General features: G+C 42.0%; 1 protein-coding gene across 1 annotated transcript; it reads right to left on the reverse strand.

Annotated features, from left to right (window-relative positions):
* Positions 1 to 1,818: 1,818 nt before the first annotated feature.
* Positions 1,819 to 25,036, reverse strand: Snrnp48 (small nuclear ribonucleoprotein U11/U12 subunit 48). The gene is made up of 9 exons (XM_029468601.2): positions 24,845 to 25,036; positions 19,992 to 20,105; positions 19,716 to 19,776; positions 18,877 to 18,951; positions 13,400 to 13,588; positions 12,239 to 12,360; positions 9,022 to 9,110; positions 8,394 to 8,552; positions 1,819 to 2,006 (listed from the first exon to the last, which is right to left on the reverse strand). Exons 1-9 carry the CDS (start codon positions 24,998 to 25,000, stop codon positions 1,958 to 1,960), a joined length of 1,014 nt encoding a protein of 337 aa, XP_029324461.1. The 5' UTR covers positions 25,001 to 25,036; the 3' UTR covers positions 1,819 to 1,957.

The raw sequence follows: 25,036 nt of genomic DNA on the forward strand, positions 1-25,036 counted from the left end.
TGAGCATCTCTTGAGTCCTCAGCAGCTGACTTAAACCTCTGGGCTGTAAGGACCTTTGATTGCATCTTAGCTCTTCTTCACCTTGTTTTATGCACCACTGATCCCACACCACCCATTCCCATTTACTTGTCTTGTTAGGATAGCTACATAAGCTAACCCAGTCTCACTCTTCAGTTTCTCCTAACTGGTAGAAAGCATAATTTAAAGCATAAAAATTTTAAGTTGCTCATAATTAGCAAACTGCTAATAATTTGCAGCAATTCTGTGACTCAGTGTTTGTCTAACCGCTAAGTGCCTGGGTTTTGTGTGTGTTCTGTCTGTGTGGGTGTTGTGCATACATGTGGAAGCTCCTTACATCACGCACCTTCGGTTTTGTTCAGTCTCTCAGTGAACACGGAGCTTACCACAGGAGCTAGGCTGGCAGCTGGCGGGTTCACCTATCTCTACACTCCGGAGGCAGAACTGCTGCTGTTGAGGCCAGCTTAGGGCATACAGCAAAAGCATAGATTGGAAAAACAGAAAGCAGAGCCAAGCCCATCTCTTGAGCATGAAACCTAATCGTCAATCTGATCAAAATCCAATCGATCACTCTTTGTCATTTAATTAATAAAATAAGATTCTGTTTCTGTTTGGAAATGAAATCTTTAACTGGGTTTCAAATGTCTAAGCTACTGCTAATTTAAGTGGAAATGCAATGCACTGGACTCAACTGGATGTTCTAGATAAAACAAAACATAGTATCTATCCATCAACAAAAAGGAACATATTACCAACATACACCACAGAACCAATTCCAAAAACCTGGAGTCACCAAGCATTGTGGAAGCACTTGGAAGGCTGACCCAGGAATCAAATGTAAAACCAGCCTGGGCTCAAAGTCAAAACTACACACAGAACAGGCCCGTGTACAGAGCTAACACTGGGGCATCTCATTGCTGTAGGAAAGGAATCTAAGCTCTGCCTGCCCTAGGTTAGGGGTAGAGAGTTGTGTGGTAATAAACCAGACATATCTGGTGAAATGTACTTAAAATGAGTACACTTTAGTGTATGCACACAGTACTGCAAACAACTTACAACATACAAAAGATTAGCAATTTTTAATTATCAAACAAAACATGAAATATATATTACTCACAGAACCAAAGTTTCCTTTGACCAACCCCCTAACCCTGTTATGTACCCCCAAAAAAAATCCTTTCCCAAATATAATTAGAAATTTAGAATGGCTTCTAATGAACTTTTGAAAATATAATCATATACATATACACTTGCTAACTTAAACATACCTACCGGGCTGGTGAGATGGCTCAGTGGGTAAGAGCACCCGACTGCTCTTCCAAAGGTCTGGAGTTCAAATCCCAGCAACCACATGGTGGCTCACAACCATCTGTAACAAGATCTGACTCCCTCTTCTGGAGTGTCTGAAGATAGCTACAGTGTACTTACATATAATAAATAAATAAATCTTTAAAAAAAAAAAACAAAAAAAACATACCTACCACTCACAATTCCCCTTTACCATTACATTTTAAAGATCTAACCGTGTGAACATAGATCAAGGTTTTCCTCTGAATGCAAACATAGTAATTTAGTCTATGAATACCTACACATAGTCTACACTCCCCATTCAGAAAGCCACTCAAAGTGCTTTCCCTGTCACATACAACCCTCCAGTGCAGTGAGAAAGAGCAGTCACCGCCAGGGTGGAATCTAACCTCACCTTTAACTTTTTACACTGAGAATGTTTTCATGTGTAATTTACCTAGCTCAAGTACTGATTTGTGAAAGAGAAAACTGATATATACATGACCAAAAGAATTTTGACTCATGGTTTGAAGCATTTATTAAAATAATAAGCATTACCCAATCATAACAGCCATTTTCCCCTATGCAAAGATTATAATTAAAATATCAGTCTATTTATTTCATAAGCATAATTAATGCATTTACAGTCTGTTTATATTTTTTGCTTTCTTCTTTTATGACTATGATGTCTTTCTCCATCCCTGAAATAGAGAAAAATTATGAGATATTTTAATAACAGTAATACATTTCCACCAGACATAAACCATAGTAAGCTAAAAATGCATTTAGAACTGGACAATACTTTTTTTTCTGGAGACAGAGTCTCATTTAGCCTCAGGTAGCCTAAAACTTACTATTTAGACCAGGCTGGCCTTAAACTCATAAACCCACACCTGCCTTTGCCTCCTTACTACAGGGATTAAAGACATGTATCACCACTCCCAGCTGAACACTATTTTAAGAGTAAAAAGAGAAAGTCAATTATTAAAGTCAAGATTAAAATACAGGTAAGCAAAATGGGGGGGGGCGCTCTAATTAGAGAGGGACAAGAAGATAAACACAGAAAAAGGGGGTAGAAGAGTAAATAACAGTAAAGACTTCTGAAAAAGTCATAAGAAATCATACTGAAATTAAAAAAACATTCTGAAAGCCATAAGGAATCATACTATTTTCTATTTTAAAAAACATAACATATATAAATACCTGTTTATAAGTATATGGGTTATATAAATTTTTTCATATGTCTGACAATGCTCCCTCTAAAAGCCAAAGACCACCTAAGAAAACCCAAACACCAGGCATGAAAAGCCTTCTTGAGCTGCTGGTGAGGGCTCCAAGAAACTCCAGAACATTACTGCATATTGCTATGGCCTTGGGTCATCTCCAGAGGTGGAAGCCAAGTCCCTATTGCTGAAGACACCACGCACACCAGACACAGGGCCCAGAGGCCCCAAGCTGGAGCTGACCTGAATGGATGGCCTCTCCCTGAGGACTGCTCTCTTGGTACCAGAAGGCGCCACGCAAGCTTCCAAAGGAGGGAAGCAAGCAACGGTTCTACCCAGATGTGAGACTTAAGAACCACACCAGCTACCAGCATGGCACAATAGCCCTAAGGGTGCAGCAGTGGCACTCATACCTTGTCTGTAACCAAAAGCTTTCGAATTGGACCTAAGTCTTGCTCAACAAGAAGGAAACCATGCCTGGTACTAGAAACTTAGCCAGTTACCCAAGGCTAGTGAACTCCTGGATCTCAGAAGAGAACCTTCAACCACCACTGTACTAACCTCGCATAATCCCTAACTACATTCAGAATATGTGTCCTTGGGCTGGAGAGGTGACTCAGCGGTTAAGAGTAATGACTGCTCTTTCAGAGGTCTTGAGTTCAAATCCCAGCAACCACATGGTGGCTCACAACCATCTGTAATTGGGATCCAATACCCTGTTCTGGTGTGTCTGAAGACAGAGACAGTGTACTCATATACATAAAATAAATAAATCTTTAAACAAAATGTCCTTATATCCACAGTCAAAGGTAATTCTCATCCTGTATGAAGCAAACTTCTCTTTACAACAGATGGAAACCATTATGGAACATACCAACTAATCAAAATGTAAGGTTGTGGAACCCAGCACAAAACACTCCCACACCTAAGGCTCAGGGAGAGACTGTCTCCTAGTAATTTCCGAAGCGATACCCTTAAGGTCTCACTAACACAACTGCCTAAGCAGGACCTGAGCAAGGACAACAACAGACATGCAAAGTGGACTGGGAAAAGCCAGAGGCCTCAACCCTAGAGAGGAACTACAGGCAGCTAAGGAACTCTCAGCAGGAGAAACAGTACACTGACCAAAGAGCCACCGAGCAGCCAGCCCTGAGAACTCTGTAAGGAAGTGACAACAGACCAAGCAGGCTGTCTCAGGAACACACACAGGCGTACACATGTATGCATGTAACAAGTGATGAAAGAGGAGCATATAGGCGTCTGGAGGGTGGAAAGAGGAGGAGAAGGGTATGATATATCTAAAGTAAAAGAAAGGGAAAAAAGGTAAGCAAAATAGACTGATATTTTGGAGGTCTGCTTTAAATTTAACTCATGCTGGATGACCAGAGGACCCATGCTAAATAGAACATTAAAAGCATAAAAAGTGTTAACATGTCTGATTTCCTTATTCTGGCTGCTTTATCAACTTCATGTACCTCACTCTATCTCAGGATTGAGTGCAGAAATCAGCTGTAGAGGGACGGAATAGAGATCTCAACTCTGAAAAGAGCCAAAGTCCAGTTTCTGCCAGGTGGGGAAGAGTTCATTTGTGGGTTCAGCAGAGGTAACTAAGCAAACACTTCATCTTCATAAGAGAACTAAAGCACAGCTAGCTTTAGATCTAATACACTGAATGATTAGCAAAATTATCAGGCCAATGCAAAACGTTTTACTAGGGCTAGAGAGATGGCTCGACGAGTGTTTATGGCTCTTGCTGACTAGGGTTCAGTTCCACCACGCAGCCAGCTCACAGTGCCTGTAGCTTCAGTTCTAGTGTAGCCAACGCCGCCATCTGGCCTCCACAGGCACCTGCACACATTGGGTGTACATAAACTCATGCAGGCACACACACATATACATAACTAATTTTTTAAAAAACATTTTACTAATTCTTCTTTACCAGTGACACTGGAGAGAAAGGTCATGTGAGAGGCTAGTATTTGACAGCACTGTCCACATAAAATTAAGGAAGAGCCAGAAGTGATGGTGCACATCTTTAATGCCAGCACTTGGGAGGCAGAGGCAGGCGGGTCTCTTGTGAGCTTGAGGCCAGCCTGGTCTACAGAGTGACTTCCAGAACAGTTAGAAATACACAGTGAGACCATGCCTCAAAAATAAACAAACAAACAAACATCTAAGTAGGACCCTGCCTTGCAGAAGCTAAAACTCTCCAGTGAGGAAGGAACTACTGAGTGCAGCCGACAGTGGTGTGCTAGATAAGGTGATCCTTTTTGCTCAAACAAGAAAAGACTTTACCAAGTGTACTGGCTGGTTTTGTGTCAACTTGACACAGCTGGAGTTATCACAGAGAAAGGAGCTTCAGTTGAGGAAATGCCTCCATGAGATCCAACTATAAGGCATTTTCTCAATTAGTGATCAAGGGGGAAAGGTCCCTTGTGGGTGGTACCATCTCTGGGCTGGTAGTCTTGGTTCTATAAGAGAGCAGGCTGAGCAAGCCAGGGGAAGCAAGCCAGTAAGGAACATCCCTCCATGGCCTCTGCAGCAGCTCCTGCTTTCTGACCTGCTTGAGTTCCAGTCCTGACTTCCTTTGGTGATGAACAGCAATATGGAAGTGTAAGCCGAATAAACCCTTTCCTCCCCAACTTGCTTCTTGGTCATGATGTTTGTGCAGGAATAGAAACCCTGACTAAGACAAATTGGTACCAGCATAGTGGGATATTCCTGTGATCTGACCATGTTTTGGGGAGGACTGTGGAAGGATTTTGGAACTTTGGGCTTGAAGATCCATTCGTTGTTAAGAGCTCTGAGAGATGTTGTGTAGGAGCTTGGAAGATAATGTTGAGAACAGTGCAGAAGATGAAGGTCTGGCTTGTGAAATTTCAGAGGGAAAATTAAAGACTCTTTTCAGGGCCATTGCTATTTTGATTGGGAAGATTCTGCGGTTCTCGTTAGCTGGGGCTGAAGACTCAGCTGTGATTAACAAGATACCAGAACTACTAAAGTGAAACTTTTGCATTACTGGGACTATTGATGCTGGTTAGCTGGAGCTAAGAAATTAGCGGTGATTAAGAAGAGACCGGCATCATTGAGGTGACATCTTCTGGGAAGTGTTTTTTGAGAGCACAGAGGCTTTGTTCCAGAGATAGCCAAGGTTGTACCTTGTGCTGTGGCTGGACTTGGTAATGTGTAAGAGTCACCCAGGTGGTACTGGTTTTGAAGGCATGAAGGGGTCATGCAGAGCAGCTGAGGCTCAGCACAGTGAAAGGCGATAGAAGGCCATTGGTGAAGGTGCAGCCTCAGCTGCAATTGATGTCCCAGGACAGAAGGGGTCATGTATAAGTTGAGGCTTGGCACCACAAAGAGAGCCTATGAGAGGCGAGTGTTGAAGCCTAGTTACAGTGGAAGACAGCTGCGTCTTGGAGATGCCAGTAGCATGAGATGACCACCAAGAACAGCAGCAGCAGTGGAGTATAGGCAGCTGGAGCCTAGAGGACAAGCTGTGTGCTACAAAGGGCATAGCTGGAGAAGTGACCCAAGCCCTTGGAGGAGCCCAGAAGATTGTGAGTGGATCCCAGACATTGGATGGTTGGAGATTGATTTTTGCTTGATTGTGACTGTGCCCTGATATTTTCCCTCTTGAAGGAAGTATTTGAATGGAGTCCACAGTTGAGAGACTTTTAATTGTAAAAAGACTTTGGATTTTAAAAGATATTGGAAATTTTAAAAGAATTGAACTATTACTGTGGGAATTTTAAAGTTATTTAAGATCTTGGAGATGAATAAGAACTAAGGGTTGAGGCTTACTAGTGATGTATTTGTGTGTCAAGTTGACAAGGGGTCAATTGTACTGGCTAGTTTTGTGTCAACTTGATACAGCTGGAGTTATCACAGAGAAAGGAGCTTCAGTTGAGGAAATGCCTCCATGAGATCAAGCTGTTGGGTATTTTCTCAATTAGTGATCAAGGGGGAAAGGCCCCTTGTGGGTGGGACCATCTCTGGGCTGGTAGTCTTGGTTCTATAAGAGAGCAGGCTGAGCAAGTCTGGGGAAGCAAGCCAGTAAGGAACATCCCTCCATGCTTCTGCATCAGCTCCTGCTTTCTGACCTGCTTGAGTTCCAGTCCAGCATCCTTTGGTGATCAACAGCAGTATGGAAGTGTAAGCCCAATAAAACCTTTCCTCCCCAAACTGCTTCTTGGTCATGATGTTTGTGCAGGAATAGAAACCCTAACACACCAAGCAATCACTAAAACATAAATAAATAAAAAATAAAAACTCGGCAGCAGGACACAATGCAAAATAGGCTACCAGGTGCAGACTCTTCTCTCCATAGGTCATGCATGGAAAGTACACGAAACAAACAGAAACTGACCCTGAGTGCTCAGAACCTTTCAAAAGAATGAGAATTTTGATGCTGCTGACTTTAAGAGAATTCACTTGGGCAGAGGAGCAGAAATGGTTTCACAGCAGTTAAGTTAGAGATGTTTAGGAACCATTATTCTCTCTACAGACATGAACAGGAACAGAAGGGAGGCAGACAGCAGAATGAACAGGCATTTGGACTTCACCAGATGTAAACAGCAAGTTAAAGACTACCTGATCTCTGGCTTAGATAAATTTGGGAGGGTCACCCCACTAACCAGGACAGAGATAGAGTTCAGTTAGAACCCTGGTGAATGTGGCACCCCAGGGGGTACCCAGTAAGTAGCTGGCATACAAGATTAGACCTCAATTGGTTTAAATTTATCATTTACCATTAATTCATATCTCCTGGTTATCAAACAAAGGTAAAACTGGGATGTCTCTGATCTAACCACACTTCAACAGAAGAGTTAGCATAGAGAGAAACATGAGAAGGCAATTTTAACAAGACAGGTCTAAACAAATACTGTAAAATTTACTGCCTCACCCAGACACTACTTTGTGAGTTTTTTTAAGAAAGGTGGGAGGCACCAAGCTGGTCACCTGGTGGTACAGGTCTGTAATCCAGGGTATTTGACAGGCAAGAGGATCAAGTTCAAGTCTTTCTTGGGCTTCAGACTGAGTTCAAGGCCAGAATGGTAAGGTACTGTCTCAAACATTTAAAAAATATATAAAGATGAGGTGTATGGAGAATGGGGGTGAACAAAAATCAGCAGGGGAGTTGTGGGGTGCATCTCTAGGATATGCCAGAGACCTGGGATGGGGCGGAGAGGCCCCAGGGAGTCTATAGGGGTGACTCTAGCTGAGACTCATAGCAGTGGGGGATATGGCGCCTGAAAAGGTCATCTTCTATAGCCAGGCAGGACTCCCAGTGGAGGGATAAGGATACCAACCCACCCACAAAACCTTAAACCCAAAACTTGTCTTGCCTACAAGATGTGCAGGTACAAAGATGGACCAGAGACTGAGGGAAAGGTCAACCAGTGATTGATCCAACTTGAGACCCATTCCATGCGCAAGCACCAAACCATTTTCTTTATTAATCATACTCCATTATGCTTGCACACAGGAGCCTAGCGTAACTGTCTTTTGAGACAGTAAGGGGGAACCAAAGAGGGGGCTGCAATCCGGATATAAAGTGAATAAACAAATTAATGAAAAGAGAGAAAAGCTGAAGTTACAGCTCAGAAGTAGAGCACTTGCCTACCACGCATGAACTTCTAGGTTCAACTTCCAATATCACGAAGGGTAGAGGGCACAGTGTTTTATCATGCATACAGAACTAGGAACTGCATCCCTACATGAGTAGTCTGTGAGCTGACACATGGTGAATGTGAAGAATTCCATGATCCCCCCACCCCCTTCCTTAACTTACTCCAATAATTTACTCTTCAGCATTCTATGACAAAGTCAACAATGCTGGGTAACTCAGAGGTAGACACTCACCTCTCTTTTCTTCTTCTTGACTCAGAACTTTTATCTTTATTTCTTTTTCGTTTGTGTGGGCTCCTACTCCGAGCCCTTCTATGTCGTGAACTTTCAGCATCCAAATAACTTCCACCAGACTGCCGTGAATCTACTGAAGCTGACCGCCTTTCTTCATTCCTGCAGTACAGAAAGGAACATCCATCAGTTCCTCTCACCAATGGTCTCCACTGCACACAACTATCCACCTAAAGTATAGTATCCCAATCCTATCGATGGCATAATCTTATATTCCACAAAGACAGCAGTCGAACGTACAGTCCCTATAATGTCTTATTAATAACGAGTTTCCTAATATAACCATACATCATCCCTAAGACCAGCATCACCAGGACTCTAAATACAGTAATTCTGAGCACTGACCATAGACAAGCACCAATGAATCACAGTATTTACCCAGAGTCTTGGAAATGCTGTGGTTTAGCAGTATACATAAGCCATGCATTAAACAGATGCCCTAAGCCACACAGTGATGCATGTCCCCAGTTACAGCACACGAGAGGCACACTACCAACGTGCACGGCCCTGGGTTTGACATAAGCACAAAATGGAATAAGCAAACATTTCCTCCATAAAGACACTGACGTACTTCTCAGCAGCGTCTCCTGCTCTTCCCTGCTCTTCCTGCCAGTGGTTACTCAGCTCCTCCATGTGCACCTTTATCACATCCCGGATAACCTTGGAAGAAGGAAAAACCAATGTCAGATCAGGAAATTGTTCTAAGGGCTGGAGAGACGGCTTCCAAAGGTCCTGAGTTCAAATTCCAACAACCACATGGTGGCTCACAGCCATCTGCAATGTGATCTGATGCCCTCTTCTGGTGTCTGAAGACAACTACAATGTACTCGTTTACATAATGAGTACATAAATAAATTAAAAAAAAAAGGGTTGTAAAACTTAAGATCATAAAACCAGAAAAATAGGAGCTGGAGAGACGGCTCAGTGGTTAAGAGCATCTGTTGATCTTCCATTGGACTGAGTTTGGTTTCCAGCATCCATGTTAGGTGGTTCACCATCATTTAGAACTCTAAGATTGGGGATCTAAGGTCTTTTACTGGCCTCCTCCTGGCACCTTCCTCTGGTACCTGCACTCATGTGCACATACCCACACATATACATGTAATTAAAATAAAGTCTATTAGAAAAATCACTGCTTGTCACACTCAAAATTTTACTAAGGAAGGGGTATGACATAATGGACTATGAGATGCATGTACTTAAGAACTATAAAAAGGGCACCTGTCACACTGATGAATAAAGAAATGGTAGATGGCAATATTATTTCAATGTTAACTTTCAAGTTGGAACTATGCCACGACTACATAAGAAAACAGCTTTATTCTCTGGAAACACATACATACTTTTTGGGGATAACTAGTCTTGAACAATTCAAGGAAAAAATATGAAATAAGAGAGTAAAATATGTAGAGAGGAGAAAGAGATGCTGGGTGGCTCTTCCCTACAATGCCAGTCCTAAAGGAAATCGAGAATTCCCTGGGCTATACAGTGAGACGTTGTCGAGAACAAAAGGGAAAGAAAGAGGATTTTAAAAAAGGTAGAGTAATGGAATACACGTAACAGGAATGGAGGAGGGGGACAGCCTGATGGGGGAAAGGGACGCACAAAGGAGGCCGAGGCAACAGGAGACAATGGGGAGTTTATGAGTAAGAGCAAAGTAGAATGGTGTAGAACATGAAAACATCAGACTGAAACCCAGCACTATGCAAACAGAAATGTGAGGGGTAAGCAGAATTACTGAGTCCACAAGGCCCAGCACCCACGAAGGTGATCCGAGTAAAAACGTGCACAGTTCTTCCTTGCTGGGCTTAGCTTTCTAACTCTCCTGTATGAGGATATGTGCACATGGTTCTTAAACCTAACAATTAAACCAAAATGAAAGACAGAGTATAAGATGTTAGTTATGTCCCAGATGCTCTCCCAAAGAGAGTTCAAATCCCCAACCTGTAAGAACCAGGTGAAAGCTTCTTTTTTATCTTACCGCACCATCAAGCAAGGACACGTCACAGGGAAAACAGATAAACCAAAGCAGAGCTGACACGGCTCCCTTGTCCACCAAGAAAAGCTTTCAAAGTACAGGAAGCAGAAGTAATTACCAAAGAAAGGCACTGCAGAGCCAAGCATAGCAGCACCGCTTTTAATCAAAGCACTTGGGAGATAGAGGCAGGCAGATTTCTATGAGTTCAAGGCCAGCCTGGTCTACAGGATAGCCAGGGCTACACAGTCAGACCCTTTCTTGTTCCGGCCTGACTTCAGTTCTTCCCTCCCTCAGTGAAACTTTCAATACCTCCAAAAGCTAAATGCAGAACAATGCCAAACTCCTCAATAAGGCCTCGAGTCTCCATGACTTCAAGACACTACAGTAGAGAGCACGAGGCAGTTCCTAAGCCCAGCCATCCCCCAAAAGGCCCTCAACTTTTTAAAATCTGTACTTACCAGGGCCTGCTGCTTTCATCCCTACTTCCTGCCCACTTCATAGTCTCCCACAGAAAACCCAAGGCAGCCCAGTGTGAGCCAGTAGAGTATGCACCACACACACACATTCCAGCTCCCAGATCTCACGCAGCTCCAGTTTTTTGATAGCGCTAGCACAGGTCTACCACACAGGAAAATGAGGGAGCTTTCTTAAGCTTCCCATCCCTTCAGAGATATAGCATCTTAGACCTCACAAGAATCTAAGCTTTTAAGAAAAACCACTGCTCCCGCATACTTTAGCACTCACACCATCTGGAACATCTGCCCACACCTTGTTGCCGTTACCTCTGCACACCCCACAGCAGTGTGCTAGGCATAGTAACTATCATGCATAAGGTTGTGCTAAAATCTATCAAAGTCCAGAGCAACCAAAAGGAAATATGTCGTGAAACGGAAGCAGGACAGGGTAAAACGCAGACAAAGCAACCGAAGGGCAAGTCATCAAGTGCACAGGCAGGGACAGAAAGTTAAGGGAATACTAAGTCCTTACAGTATGCATTCACTTAAGTTTGCCTAATAGTTCCATGAGAAAGGGGCAACCTAAAAACGGTAAAGAATACAGGATCAACATGATCTCAAAGACATGAGGCCAGAGACGAGCCAGAGAAGAGCCAAGCATTTTTAAACCTAATAATTAAATCAAAATGAACGACAGAGTATGAAATATTACAGCCACTTCCCAGATGCTCTCCCGAAGACAGCTCAAATCCTTAACATGTGCGATGCAGCAACCTCTCTGGCCTCTATGGGCACTCAAACATACATAATGAACATACACTCAGGCCCGCATACATGCACATAAAGTAGAAATAAATAAAATAAAAAACCTCAATAACATGCAAGTCACACAGCCAATGACCAACACCAGAGTTAAACTCAAGCTAAGGAACAGGGGTAAGGCTGTGCAAGCCTTTCATCCCAGCATTCAGGAGTAAAAGCAGGAAGATCTCTGTGAGTTCAAAGCCAGTCTGGTCTACACAGTGAGGTCTAGAACAGGGAGGACTAGGTAGACAGCAAGTATCAACCACTCCCCAACACCCCAAACCCCAACCCTCTCAAGCCAAGGGCAGTTAAAAGCCCAAATTCATACTCTTGTCACAACACAGAACCACTTTCTCAAAGGAAGCATCTTTAAAAGGCTTTGCAACCTCCAGAGATTATGTTAGTAGTGAAACCCCTTTGCCTGGCAAGAACAAACAGGATGTAGCATTCTCAGGACACCAGAAAAACCTCTGGGGACACAAAACAGACTCAGAGGATTATAGGAAATTTTTATTTTCCACAAAAGTACTACAAAAGCATATGAAACTTACCTCAGTGTATGATTTTTTGGTTATATGAACATTCTTAGCTCTATAGGACTGGCGTCTTCTTTTATAATCTCTCACTTCTGCCAGGATTTCCAGATAAGATTTTGGACTTTTTCGGCTATTATCTAGTGAAAAAGTAAAATTATTATACCTTTAAAAGCAGTTAAATTATTTTTATTAATGTGTGTGTGCATAACTACATATAAAACATACTATGTGTATGTTTATGGGTTTGTCGCTGTAAGTGAATGTGTCTGGGGAGTCCAGAAGAGGGCATCTGATCCTTTGGAGCTGGAGTTAGGGGGCAGCTGTAAGCCACCCACTGCGGGGTATGAGAATGGAACTCGGGTCTGCCGCAGGAGCATTATGAGCTGTTAACTACTGATCTCTCCCTCTAGCTCCACTTGGAAATTAAAAACTTAACAGTTAGAAATAATCCTGCAGGCTGGAGAGGTGGCTCAGCGGTTAAGGGCACTGACTGCTCTACCAAAGGTCTTCAGTTCAATTCCCAGCAGCCACATGGTGGCTCATGACCATCAATAATGGAATCTGATGCCCTCTTCTGGTGTATCTAAAGATAGTTAACAGTGTCCTTATAGAAAACAAATGAATCTTAAAAAAAAATAAAGTTGCCGGGCCTGGTGGCGCACGCCTTTAATCCCAGCACTCGGGAGGCAGAGGCAGGCGGATTTCTGAGTTCGAGGCCAGCCTGGTCTACAGAGTGAGTTCCAGGACAGCCAGGGCTACACAGAGAAACCCTGTCTTGAAAAAACCAAAAAAAAATAAAAATAAAAAAAATAAAGTTAATTTTTTTTTTAGAAAGGGAATAATCCTGTATAGTATGCTTCAAGGTAACACACAAAAAAGTTCCAAAATAATTGACAGTATGTACAGATATTTGATATCACTTTTTTCCTGTCAACAGATGAACAGAGGTATTTAAGTCCATAGAGTAAAAACAAGTAGCATTCCTATAGATGAAGCATTAGGCTAGAAGTCAGAGTAAACGTCCTAAGTAACAGCATTAATGCATAACTAATGTCAATAAAATGACACACAACCACTTTACCCCTGCCCGCCCCAAGTGGCACAGCAATGAACCAACTTTACTAGCATGCATGAGATGGAATGACAAGAATGGAAAAGATGATATGTATCCCAAACCTTGATTGACTTTAGCAGCCAAGTCTACAAACAGGTCACTGTCATTTTCAATGACTTGAGGACCAGAGCGCTTTTTCTTTGTCTCCTCAATGACAAAATCATACAGGGCAAGGCGATCCATTTGTGTGAGGTCACAAACAGATCGTTTGTGATTCAGAGGAACTTCAACAGGCACTGAAGAATACATTCCTAAGATAAAATAAGGCACGAGTAAATGACGGGTGAAGCACGTGGACTCACACTCTTAAATGTGTGCTATAACAACACAATAGTAACCCAAACGACTTTTTACATACAAAGACGTGTGCAGTAAATGGTATTCTCTCCAACCAACAAGGTCATGACAGACTCCATTAGGTTAGGCAGCAATAACCACAAAAAACAACTCGAGCATCAGAAAACCTGCTTTCCCTTTGGATGAGGTCTGGACATGTTGCCATGACTGCCAGGCAATATAGACTCTTGGGTCCCAGGGATCCTCCTGCCTCAGCTTCCTAAGTAGCTAGGACTACAGGTATACACCATAGGAACAGGCTAAGAAAGCCTCTGTGTAATAATAACTTCTTAAATACAACCTCTAGTACCAAAGTAGGAATTATTTTTATGTATATGCTTTTTCTCACAAAAGCTAAAAATATTTTTAATAATCACTGTACATTTTTAGTTTTTCTGAAAACAAATTAAGGGACTGTGAAGAATATGTAAAAAAAAAAATCATCATATGAAACCTTAGGGTAGGTGTTCAATGCTCAAAGTTCATGACATCTGTGCAATGCAATGGCTAGAGTATGGAATGGAAAAATGTTAACTTAAGCCAAGTATGGCAGCACACACTGGTAATCTCAGCTCTCAGGAGATGGGAAGATCACAACCAGGCCTACACACTAAAAGACAAGCTGAGCTGCACAGTGAGACTCTTTTTTGTTGTTGTTGTTGTTGTTTAAGAAGAAATTCTAAACTTCCTAAGGCTAGGAGAAGACAATTTAAACTCAATTAAATTTCCTAAAGAGGAGGTATGCTGGCTTAACTAAATCAAGTGGAAAAAGAAACAGCAGTGCCCCAATAGTTACAGATCATTCTAACGTCTGCTCATGAATGAACAATAAATAAATACAATACCTTGATATGATGTATTAAAGCATAGAAGAAAAACTGTTTTGAGACTCAAATATTCTCAAAGAAACAAAATAACTGTAACTGTAAAGAAAGCAATTTAGAACAAGTCTTCCCAATGAGAACTGAGAGCAGCACTATTACAGGAATGCTATTGTTGGCTAGGCTGTCCTAAAGAAGTTAAAGCTGGCACACAGCACCATGAGAAACAGTAGCTCTCCCCAGACCTCACTAGCATCTCAGGCAAAAGAATTCACACAAGAGCTCCGAAGTGACTTATCCACAAATTAAGGAGGGCTGCAGTAGTACCAAAGCTGAAGTTTCACAGATGCAGAGAATGACACCTGGACATTGTTACTGGTCAAGGGGTTGGAACTGAGTGGGAAAGACAGACTCCCTCTGAAATCAGCCAATCACTCTGATGCTGAGGCGCTATCATAAGACTTTAGGTGTTAAACACAATCATACAATATAAGATTGGCTTTGATAAGCCTAATTCCTTTGACTATCAGCTATAAAAATCTGAGAGGAAAAATACAAAATTTAGAAAACAATTTAATAATCAAGCTCAAAGTTTTCTTTTATTAATTAATCTTAAATTTCTTTATAGTAGACTAATATTTAAATTTCTTAAAATTCAATCAAAATTCCAAACCAAGACTTTAAGAGTGGCAGTTATTGAGATAAAGTCAGAAGTTTGAGTGATACTTTTAAAAGGATATCATTTGCAAAAAGGATACTGCATATCTTTAAATAGGGAGTACATTCAGGTTCCTAATTCCTCTTTATACTCACCCCAATTACTGAAAAAGAAAAAGTACAGAAAAGGTTAAGCAACAAACTGATTTTGAAAAAGGATAAACACACTTAAACAAGCTTCATTTACAGTAAGTTTTCAGAGTGCAAGTTTCCATATGGTTTATGTGCGGCAATTGCTGTAAATTTGTGTCCTCTTTTTTCATTTTTTTAAGTTGTGGTAAAATATAAATGAAATGCAATTCATCCTTATCATTTTAAATGACCAGCTCAGAGCATTGTATCAGACTTTACTATACACACTCATCACGTCTACCCAGAGCTCTTACCATTTCAAAATCAGACTTTAGCGTAATGCCCATTCTTCATTAGTCACTTGCCATCACAGGAAAACTCACCCACAACACACAAGTTATAGGCATCCATCCACACAGAGACAACTCTTAACATTAGATAAAGAAAACAAGGCCCATGGGAGAAAAATAACTGCCTAAATGGCCCTCTAAGATTCTTCTGCAGGACTGATTTCAAATCGTGGCCATATCTCAAATATGTGCAATAAAATTTACATCAACAAGAATGCTTAATATTGGAGAAAAAAGATGAACCAGGCCGGGCAGTGGTGGTGCATGCCTGTAATCCCAGCACTTGGGAGGTAGAGGCAGAGGCAGGCAGATTTCTGAGTTCGAGGCCAGCCTGGTCTACAGAGTGAGTTCCAGGACAGCCAGGACTGCACAGAAAAACCCTATCTCGGAAACACCCCCCCCCCCAAAAAAAAAGATAAACCAACAAGTATACAATTATTATTTATGATCAAAATTAATAACTATTATAAAACCAGTCAAAGCTGCTGGGAAAGAAAGCACATACTAGGCTGCTCACTTCCTGTGAAGTCAGCGGAGTGTACATCTGACCTGACACAACAGGTGCAATGCGAACATGAGCACAGACCTTAGAGCACTTCCACTCTTATTTTTTTTTTTTTTTTCGGGTTTTTTTGGGTTTCTCTGTATAGTCCTGGCTGTCCTGGAACTCACTTTGTAGACCAGGCTGGCCTTGAACTCAGAAATCCGCCTGCCTCTGCCTCCCGAGTGCTGGGATTAAAGGCGTGCGCCACCACGCCCGGCTGCACTTCCACTCTTAATCAGAATGGGAAACACATACTGCTTCATGCTCACATAAATCAATCAGTAAGAAGGCAGTCCTCAGTCAGACATGTGACAATATCCAAGATGTAAGTATACCACAAAGATAATGCTGATAAAAAATGCAGAACTCTACATGGGATTTAAATACATTCTTAAAAGAAGGTTACAGATTGCATTAAAACAGTTATTCAAAGAAATCAAATCTTAAGATAGAAGACTTCCAAGTCAAATATAAGTTCTCTACTCCACGGAGAAGAGCTGTTCAAGAAATTCTTAGATGCCCCGAGTTTAATCCCCAGCAACACAAACAAACAAACAAACAAACAAACAAACCAAACTAGCTCCTGTGATGAACTGGGCTCAATGTCCAAATCTTACTGTCTAGTTCTACAAATTCACACAAGCTGACATGTTCTAAACCATTTACTTATAAAAAACTCACCCATGTCCTAATAACACTGTGCACATTAGTTTTTTCTTAGATCAGGTTACCAATTAATGTAGCTCTTGTCATGAGTATTCTCATAATACTACAAGATACAAGATACAAAATACTACAGGCACAGAACAAAACCTCCCACGTTCCATACGCAGGGGTGAGCAGTACTGACCTGGGCACGTATGTGCAGTCTGACTGCTCACAGTGACATCACCCAGAACCCCAGTGCACAATTTTCACTCCAGGAAGACCATTTCTAACCCACAGTACAAGAACTCAATAGGAAGCCTGGGCCACAAGTCGGAGCTTCATTTTGGATGCAGCCCCACTGTTAGCTAGCAAAGGTGAATCTCTTCATCTAATATGAAGGTGAAAACACTTCAACACAATACAAGTTTGCTGGGAAAAAGAAACACATAAAAGAGCTCAGGGAAAAGGAAGTTTTCAAAAGCAAAAGGACAAGCTAGATCTGTAGCTCGATGTGTTCTAGGTGTCCAGACCACCATCTGGGACAAGAGCACTGTAAAGACTAAAGGCAGCCTGGGCTAGAGGCCCTGTCTCAAAGAGGGAAGGCAAAGGAGGAGGGGGAGAACCTTACTCAGTAACAAGATCACTGAGGCCTTTACATCAACAACACATGAACTTTATCAAACTGGCCCTATCAGCCAGTCTGTTTCGTATTTGTAAAATACAGACACTGGATTAGATGACCCAAGTAGTTTGTCAACTCCAAAGCAAAGCAAATTTATTAATCTATCTAAACCAGTCAGTATCTTAAAAGCCAAGCCTCTCAAAAAACAAACTAACTTTAAAAAAAATTATTTGAACTGGTCTATTAACTAACAGGGTCAATACGCAGAAACAACTGAGATCATGAAAGACTTCAGTCATCACAGATCAGTCATTTGTACATTTAAAAGCTGAGATGAAGCCAACAGACATAAAAATAGACACTTTAAAAGGAAATACAAGAAATAATCTTAGGATGGCAAGATGGCTCAGTGGGTACAGATGCTTGCCACCAAGCCTGACACATAAGTTCAACCCTTGGAAGCCACACTGTGGGAGGAGAGACCTGACCCCTGAAGTTGTCCTCGGATGGCCTATGTGCCACCACCATGCTGCTGCACAAGCAAACCGTGCTTCTGGCTGCTGGAAGGAACCATCCCGAGAACAGAGGCCGAGGAAAAACAATCTTCCTTCTAAAGCCACAGTCCACTCAAGTCCAGACAGTGGTACAGTGGCTTCTGAGAACAGTCACAAGGGGGAAAACCTGCCATGATAACCACAGAAAGAGTGAGGAAGGACAGAAGGACAACCTTGGCAAGCGGAGCCACTTGTGTGGACTAAACATCACACCCAGATTCAAATTTTGAAACTCTTTATTAACTTCCTCCCATTTGGGTAAAACTCATCTTTTATTTTCTAAGAACCTTAATTAATTTCTCTTTTTTCAAAATCCTTGTTTCTGACAAATTCCAAGGCAGAAATATTTTGAAGAGCTCCAAAGATGGGTATGAGAAAACCCACAAATGCTTTAATAAAACTACACATAAAACTACTGTCCTGTCTTCTTTTCCTGAAGCATCCAAAATTTCAAAGAGGGCAAATCCAAAAAGATTTCAAATTCAAACCTGGGAGGAACTATTCCGAGACCAACAACGGAAAGTACTCTTTTAATGCTATGTACTGTGTTTCAATATTCTCAACCAACTCTCAGGGTCAGGTACCTGCACCTGAACAGAACAAGACAAGACACTGGTATCCAGGACACTGACTTACTAAACAATGTTTAAAACTTACCCACAAGGCAACCACACCTAACAGATAATGCCAAAACAGCAGCCTGGCTGAGAGAGTGTGTAAGAGAGCTCCAATGTGTCTAGTAGGAAACAGCTGACAAAGCTGGGACAATGTAAGCCATCTCCTGTTAAATGTAACGATCCTGAGAAGCACACACAGCCTGTGATTACAGGAGCAAGCACCCTGATTCACGCATTAGCTAAAACTACAACACTTACTCTGGCTATAACAATCACCATCTTTCCCAGCCGTAGTCCTAGCTTGTTTAATTATCTGGAACTGTGAATCCTTATCTGAAAAAGAAAAACCAACATCATTGCCTATAACTTCAATAAAATTTCTTTCAGAGCCCAAGAAGTGATCAGACTTCAATTAGTTCAGAAAAATATAATGAGGCATTCAGGATTGACAGGTACAAGTTGAAGAAACTAATAAGTACATTCAATTAGAACCCAGACACCACTTGAAATCTATTAAATATATCATAATTTTTGCAGACTAGAGAATCTAGGTTCAATCTCCACGGCCACACAAACTAATAAAGACTCTCAGGCAGTCAAAAGTTACACAACCATCTGAGTGGAATCCTGAGGTCCATCAAGGCTTTAGCCATATACTGCACATAGCTGGCACACATTTCCATCTTCCCTCATCTTCAGTCCACTCTATGGACTGTGAGCCCACCCTCCCTCATATCTTCAGTTATATTTTTGTTATAACCAAGAAAGGAGGCATGTACTCTACTGTATAATTTGTTTGTATGTTTTTGTAAGATGGGATCTATTATTGCAACAGAGTTGGCCTTGAACTCAGAGAGATCTACCTGCCTCTGCCTTCCCACCATCCTGGCCACTATACAAAATGTTCCAGGATCTTTACTCCCAGTTAACATAAACCCAGTTCATTTTCAAATCACATCTCTGCTTTACTGTGTTAATTCTTTAAGCTTAAGGAACTCAAGGTCATAAGCCTGTCTATAATATCCAATTTTTTTTTGTTAATTTAAAAAGAAAAATACAAAACTAGGCTAATTTCAATTATAATCTAATATACTTACTCAAAGTAACTGAAGGAATCTTCAAATTTTCATAGAAAAAAGTAGGATTGTACATTTCATTCTAGATAGTGAAAAAACAAAAACAAATTTCAATTAATATTGTTAAGGATTGCACAGTTGGCTGTTTTAAGATTTGAGATAAATAATACCACTATTTAAATAAATAACAATTTGTGATGTTAAACACAATACCATCTACTCTACAAAGGCTCACAATACACTCTCCTGATTTACTAATGAATGAATTTCTTGATAGTATATAATAAACAATGCTACCTCTTCCTCTTTGGTATATCCCAGTTTCCTCAATCTGCAAGATTCCATGTGCTTTGTTAGTGATGATTTGGGCATGCGATGATTGGAATCATAAGGACATATGACGATTTCATCCTGTAAAAATTAACACAAGGGGGAAAAATAGCATTTAAACAACAGCCTAGTACTTCCTCTTCTGTGGGCCTCAATCCAATGTGGGTGTTTGTATTAAAAAAGGGAGGGAGGGAGAGAAGGAAGAAAGGGAGTTCTCTCAATGCATCTTTCTAAAGCCTCTGTCCTCTCTACAGCCCTTCAAAGTTTAGCATTCACTATCTCCACAGCCTCACAAATAGCCATTCCTCACCTCTGCCACAAGTACCTCACTGGCACTAGCCACCAGCAACCTTACTGCCACTGATGCCAAAGAACATGTCATACTTGTTGTCTTAGAGTCCCTAGTCATGGTCTACTATCCAAAGCTGTGCTGTCAGTCTGGTATCTCCTCTCTCTCTCTCTCTCTCTCTCTCTCTCTCTCTGGTATCTCCTCTCTCTCTCTCTCTCTCTCTCTCTCTCTCTCTCTCTCTCTCTCTCTCTCTCTCTCTCTCTCTCTGTTGATCATAGGCATATGTGTGTAGGGATCATGTGTCAATGAGCATGTGGAAGCCAGAGACCAATATCAGGGGCCTTTCTCAGTCACTCTACCAGCTAGCTAGCAAATCCCCCACTTCCCCAGCACTGAGGTCAGAGATGTTTTTACTGCTGTTCCTGGTTTACACTGGTTCTGAGGAAATCTCATGCTTCTGAAGTAAGCACTTTTATCAACCGAGTCACCGTCGCAGCCTTTGTTTTGCTTGCTTGTTTAGAGACAGGCTCCTATTATGTAGTCCAGGCTGGCTTTGAATTGATGGCAATCCTAACTCATCCTCTGGAGTGCTGGGATTACAGCCATTCACTGCATCTAGCTCTTGATAAATGGTTCAGTCTTTCTACCTGTCTGGTTCTTCTTTGGTCTCCTGCAGTCTGTACTTCATTAATTCTAATCATTAACCTCTTGTCATTCAACACTACACTTCCCAGCAATACTCTGCCTTCAGCTCTCACTCTGCTTCCGTTTCCTGAATCCATCTCATCAGGCCAATGTTTCTCTCTTAGATCCATACACTAGGAACCACAAGTGGCTCAGTGGGCAAGGCACTCAACAAGAAAGTCTGATGGCCTAAGCTCAACTCCTGGAACCCACACAGGGAAAGAGAGAGAAACAGATTCCACACAAATGCCCTGAACGACCCCCACACCATATACACACAGTTAATTTTCTTTAATCTTTATATTATTATTAAGTACCTTATACTAAAAGTCCAACATGAACAAAAATAAATTCAATATATTCATGGTCTATGTGATGGTTAATCTTGGCTGTCAAGTTAATAAAATCTAGAATCACCTACGAGGTGGGCCTCTGGCTTAGGTCTATGGAGAATCACCTTGACTAGGTTAATTGAGGTTGAAGATTGTGGGTGGAACTATTCCCTAGGCCGGGTTCCTAAACTGTATAATGAGCTGAGCACAAAGACTCATTGCTCTTCTTGGTTGCAGATGTAATGTTACCAACGGCTTCACACTCCTATAGCTTTGACTTCCCTATCATAATAGACTTTACCTTAAACTGTAAGCCTTCTTAGTTTTGTGTCTGTTGCTGTGATAAAACACCTTGCAAAAACAACTTAGAGGAAAGTGTATCTGGCTCATCATTCCAGGCTACAGGCAATTCTGCAGAGAAGTCAGAGTGGCAGAACCTTGGAGTAGCTATTCACATCCAGAATTATGGGCAGACAGAAGGAACACATGCAGTGTTGGTATTCTGCCTTTTTCTTCTAATTCAGTACAGGGCCTAGTCCATTAAATAGTGCTGCATACCTTCAGAGTGAATTTTCCCACCTTAATTAACCCAGTGAATAAATCCCTCCTGGGAGGGAGGGGGGACCCCACAGGCCAACCTAGACTCCCTTCCCAGATGACTCTGCATTGTGTCAAACTGATCATCACACCTTCCTTTCTTACCTTGCTGTGGTTGGGTGTTTTAATCACAACAACACAAAAGCCTCCTAGCACTCAAACTTGCCTTCTCCCATTTCAGTGAAAGGTGCCACCTGCTCAAGAAAAGCCTGCCTCTTCCCTAACCATCCACATCCAAGCAGCCACCTAGTCCTGACATTTTAACTCCTAAGGGTCTTTGAAATCCCAGAGTTCTCTCTAGCCCCAGTGCCACTTGACCAATTCAGAATGTCCTGTTCCTTCTCTGGATTACAACAGCTATCTTACTGCTCCCCATCTCTGCTTCCAGGATGGCTGCTCTCTACTACATTCTACCACACTCTCCACCATGTAGCCATTTTGGAAACCCCAGCTCTCCCATTTACTAACTATAAGACATTGGGTAACATAACTAACTTCTCCTTGAGCTATTTTCTTTTTCTGTAAAAAGAAGCAATGGACCCTTATCTCACAAAGATATCATAAAGATTAAATAAATATAAATATCTGGGTTTATACACAGAAACCATTTGAAGCAGGGCTTGGTACTCTGCACTAAAAACATATTAGTGGGTATTTTATTAAAACACAAATTTAATTTGGATATTCCCTGACTTAAAGTCTGTCTATGCCTCCCCTGTTGCCATTGTTTTTTCATAAAAAGGCAAACAAACAGAAAACAAGATTCTCCAATGTGCCTGACAAGGGTCTTTATAAGGCTCCTTATAACCTATACAGCCGCTACCTGCTACCATTGTACTTCCCATTTAGATCATGTAGCACAGGCGGGCTACACGCAATTCTCCTCCTAATGTTCTAACCATCCTTAAGCACTTGAGGCTCTCTAATCTTATCATCTAAGTCAGGACTTCTAGGTGTGCTGATGCTTTCTCTGTGCTTGACCTAACTCATTCTACTCAGTTGTTGTTGTTGTTATTTTGGTCAGGGCTGGGGAGATGTCTCAGTAAAGGAATCAAAAGGACTGGAGTTCAAATCCTTAGAACCCATGCATCTGCAATTTCAGTGTTCCCACAGAGATAGAAGATAGAAGGGAAAATAGCCAGAAGCTCACAGGCCAGCTAGAATGGTGTATGCAATATCAAGACAACAAGAGACCAGAAACAAGGTAAAAGTTGAGGACCCATTACCCAGGCTATACCCCCCCCCCCAATCCATACAGGTTTAGGTTTTGGTTTTGTTTTTTTTTTGGGGTTTTTTCGAGACAGGGTTTCTCTGTGTAGCCGTGGCTGTCCTGGAACTCACTTTGTAGACCAGACTGGCCTCGAACTCAGAAATTCACCTGCCTCTGCCTCCCGAGTGCTGGGATTAAAGGCGTGCACCACCACGCCCGGCTCCATACAGGTTTTTAAAGGCTTATTCATTTAGGTATTTTATGTATATGAGTGTTCTTCCTGTATACCTGCACACCAGAAGAGGGCATCAAATCCCATAGGGTTTGATGAGCCATCATGTGGTTGCTGGGATTGAACTCAGGACCTCTGGAAGAGGAACCAACACTCTTAACCGCTGAGCCATCTCTCTAGCCTAGCCCCACGCAGATTTTAAAGAATATACTTTTCTAGATGCTTTTTCTGACCCATCATAGTATAATAACCAGTACTACAAAAATTTCAACTCTACCCATTACAGACTTTGCCACACAATAACAGCTGTCATTTCTTTACCCCCACCCCCTGTTCCCATGACAAACTCTACAAGTGCACAGACGGTCGGTCACTGCTATCTTCTAAGCACTATTGCAGAAACATGGAAATTGATTAATTATCTGGACTAGCCTCGAAACTATCAAAGTCTTTTACCAGATTTTTTTTAAGCCAGTTACAACAGTGAGTACCAGATAATCATGTACTTCACGGTTTACTGTCTAATCTGGGAGTTTTACAATGGACTTTTATATAGCGATTAAGCACAATACACCTCAGAAATCAGAAGGCCTGCAAGTCCCAGTTGCCAATCCCACTGCGATGTTTTTGTTTCTTCATTTGTAAAATGCTGCCAATTATTCTAGCCTCCTTGGGATATGAATTTTAAATGAAGTAATGCAGTGCAATATAGAACAGGTTAAGTGTTAATTTCACGATGCTGACTGATATCTCGATAATAAATGAAGGAGTGGTGGGGCCCTCCATTCTCAATGGTCTGGAAATTTCATAAAATTATCAATTCATACCTCAAACTTTTTCAGTTGTCCCCCAAATCCATCTTTACAGCTTCGTTACTAGGCTTTAAGCCATGAACTATATTGGTTAATTCACAACTCCAAATATACTTGTAAAGGTACAATGAAGGGTTTTCTTTTCTTTCCAATTTCCACTTCAATTTTAGGACAATGGTGATTAGCTTGTACGTAAATTGCATATATCTTAAATATTTCCATCGACGTATGACTTAAACCTTGTTACTGCATCATAGTAAATAAAGAGGGTATAAGAAATCACTGCGCAACGCGAATTCCCTCTATCCTGCACCTATTAAATAAAAGTCAGGATAATTCACTCTAATACACTCCTTAGGGGTCAGCTGCTAGCTACCATTCCTTGGTGGCGCCCTTTAATCGTCCCACAATCCGTCCTGTCCGAGTGGGAAGCGTCCGGGTTTAAGATAGAGAAAAGTGAACACTGAATCTAACGCAATGCAGAATCCTTATGTCATGACGAAGCAAATCGCCAACCTCAGCAGCAGCGCCCCCGGGATATGCACCCGACGAGCCCTGTCCTCCCCTGCATCGCACCGGGATGGAGAGACCTGGGCTCCACCGGCGCCTTTCCCACGGCGAGAAGTCAGCGGCCCGGGAAGGGCCAGGCAACCTCGCCCCTCACCTCGGCCTCCGCCTCGTCCCCGGGGTCCAGCTGATCCAGGCTCCATCCCAGGGACGCCGTCACCTCCTCCAGCGTCCGGCAGCAGCTCTCCACAAACTCGCTCAGCTCCTCCTGGAGCCGACGCCGCTCTTCCAGAGGAGGAGGCTCGGCCTCCATGATGGCAGCTCACCTCAGGCAGGAATAGGCGGAACT

This window comes from Mus caroli, unplaced genomic scaffold, assembly GCF_978045245.1.
Source record: "Mus caroli unplaced genomic scaffold, Mus_caroli_1 scaffold_15, whole genome shotgun sequence".
NCBI lineage: Eukaryota > Metazoa > Chordata > Mammalia > Rodentia > Muridae > Mus > Mus caroli.

What these genes read in the sequence shown, in the direction of transcription:
- Snrnp48 (XM_029468601.2), bottom strand. Translation starts at nt 25,000, where the DNA reads ATGGAGGCCGAGCCTCCTCCTCTGGAAGAGCGGCGTCGGCTCCAGGAG. An exon ending in GATTCCTTCAGTTACTTTGA is followed by an intron (nt 18,952 to 19,715) that starts GTAAGTATATTA and finishes TTTCTTTTTCAG; the next exon opens with ATAAGGATTCACAGTTCCAG. An exon ending in GGCTGCTAAAGTCAATCAAG is followed by an intron (nt 12,361 to 13,399) that starts GTTTGGGATACA and finishes CTTTTTCACTAG; the next exon opens with ATAATAGCCGAAAAAGTCCA.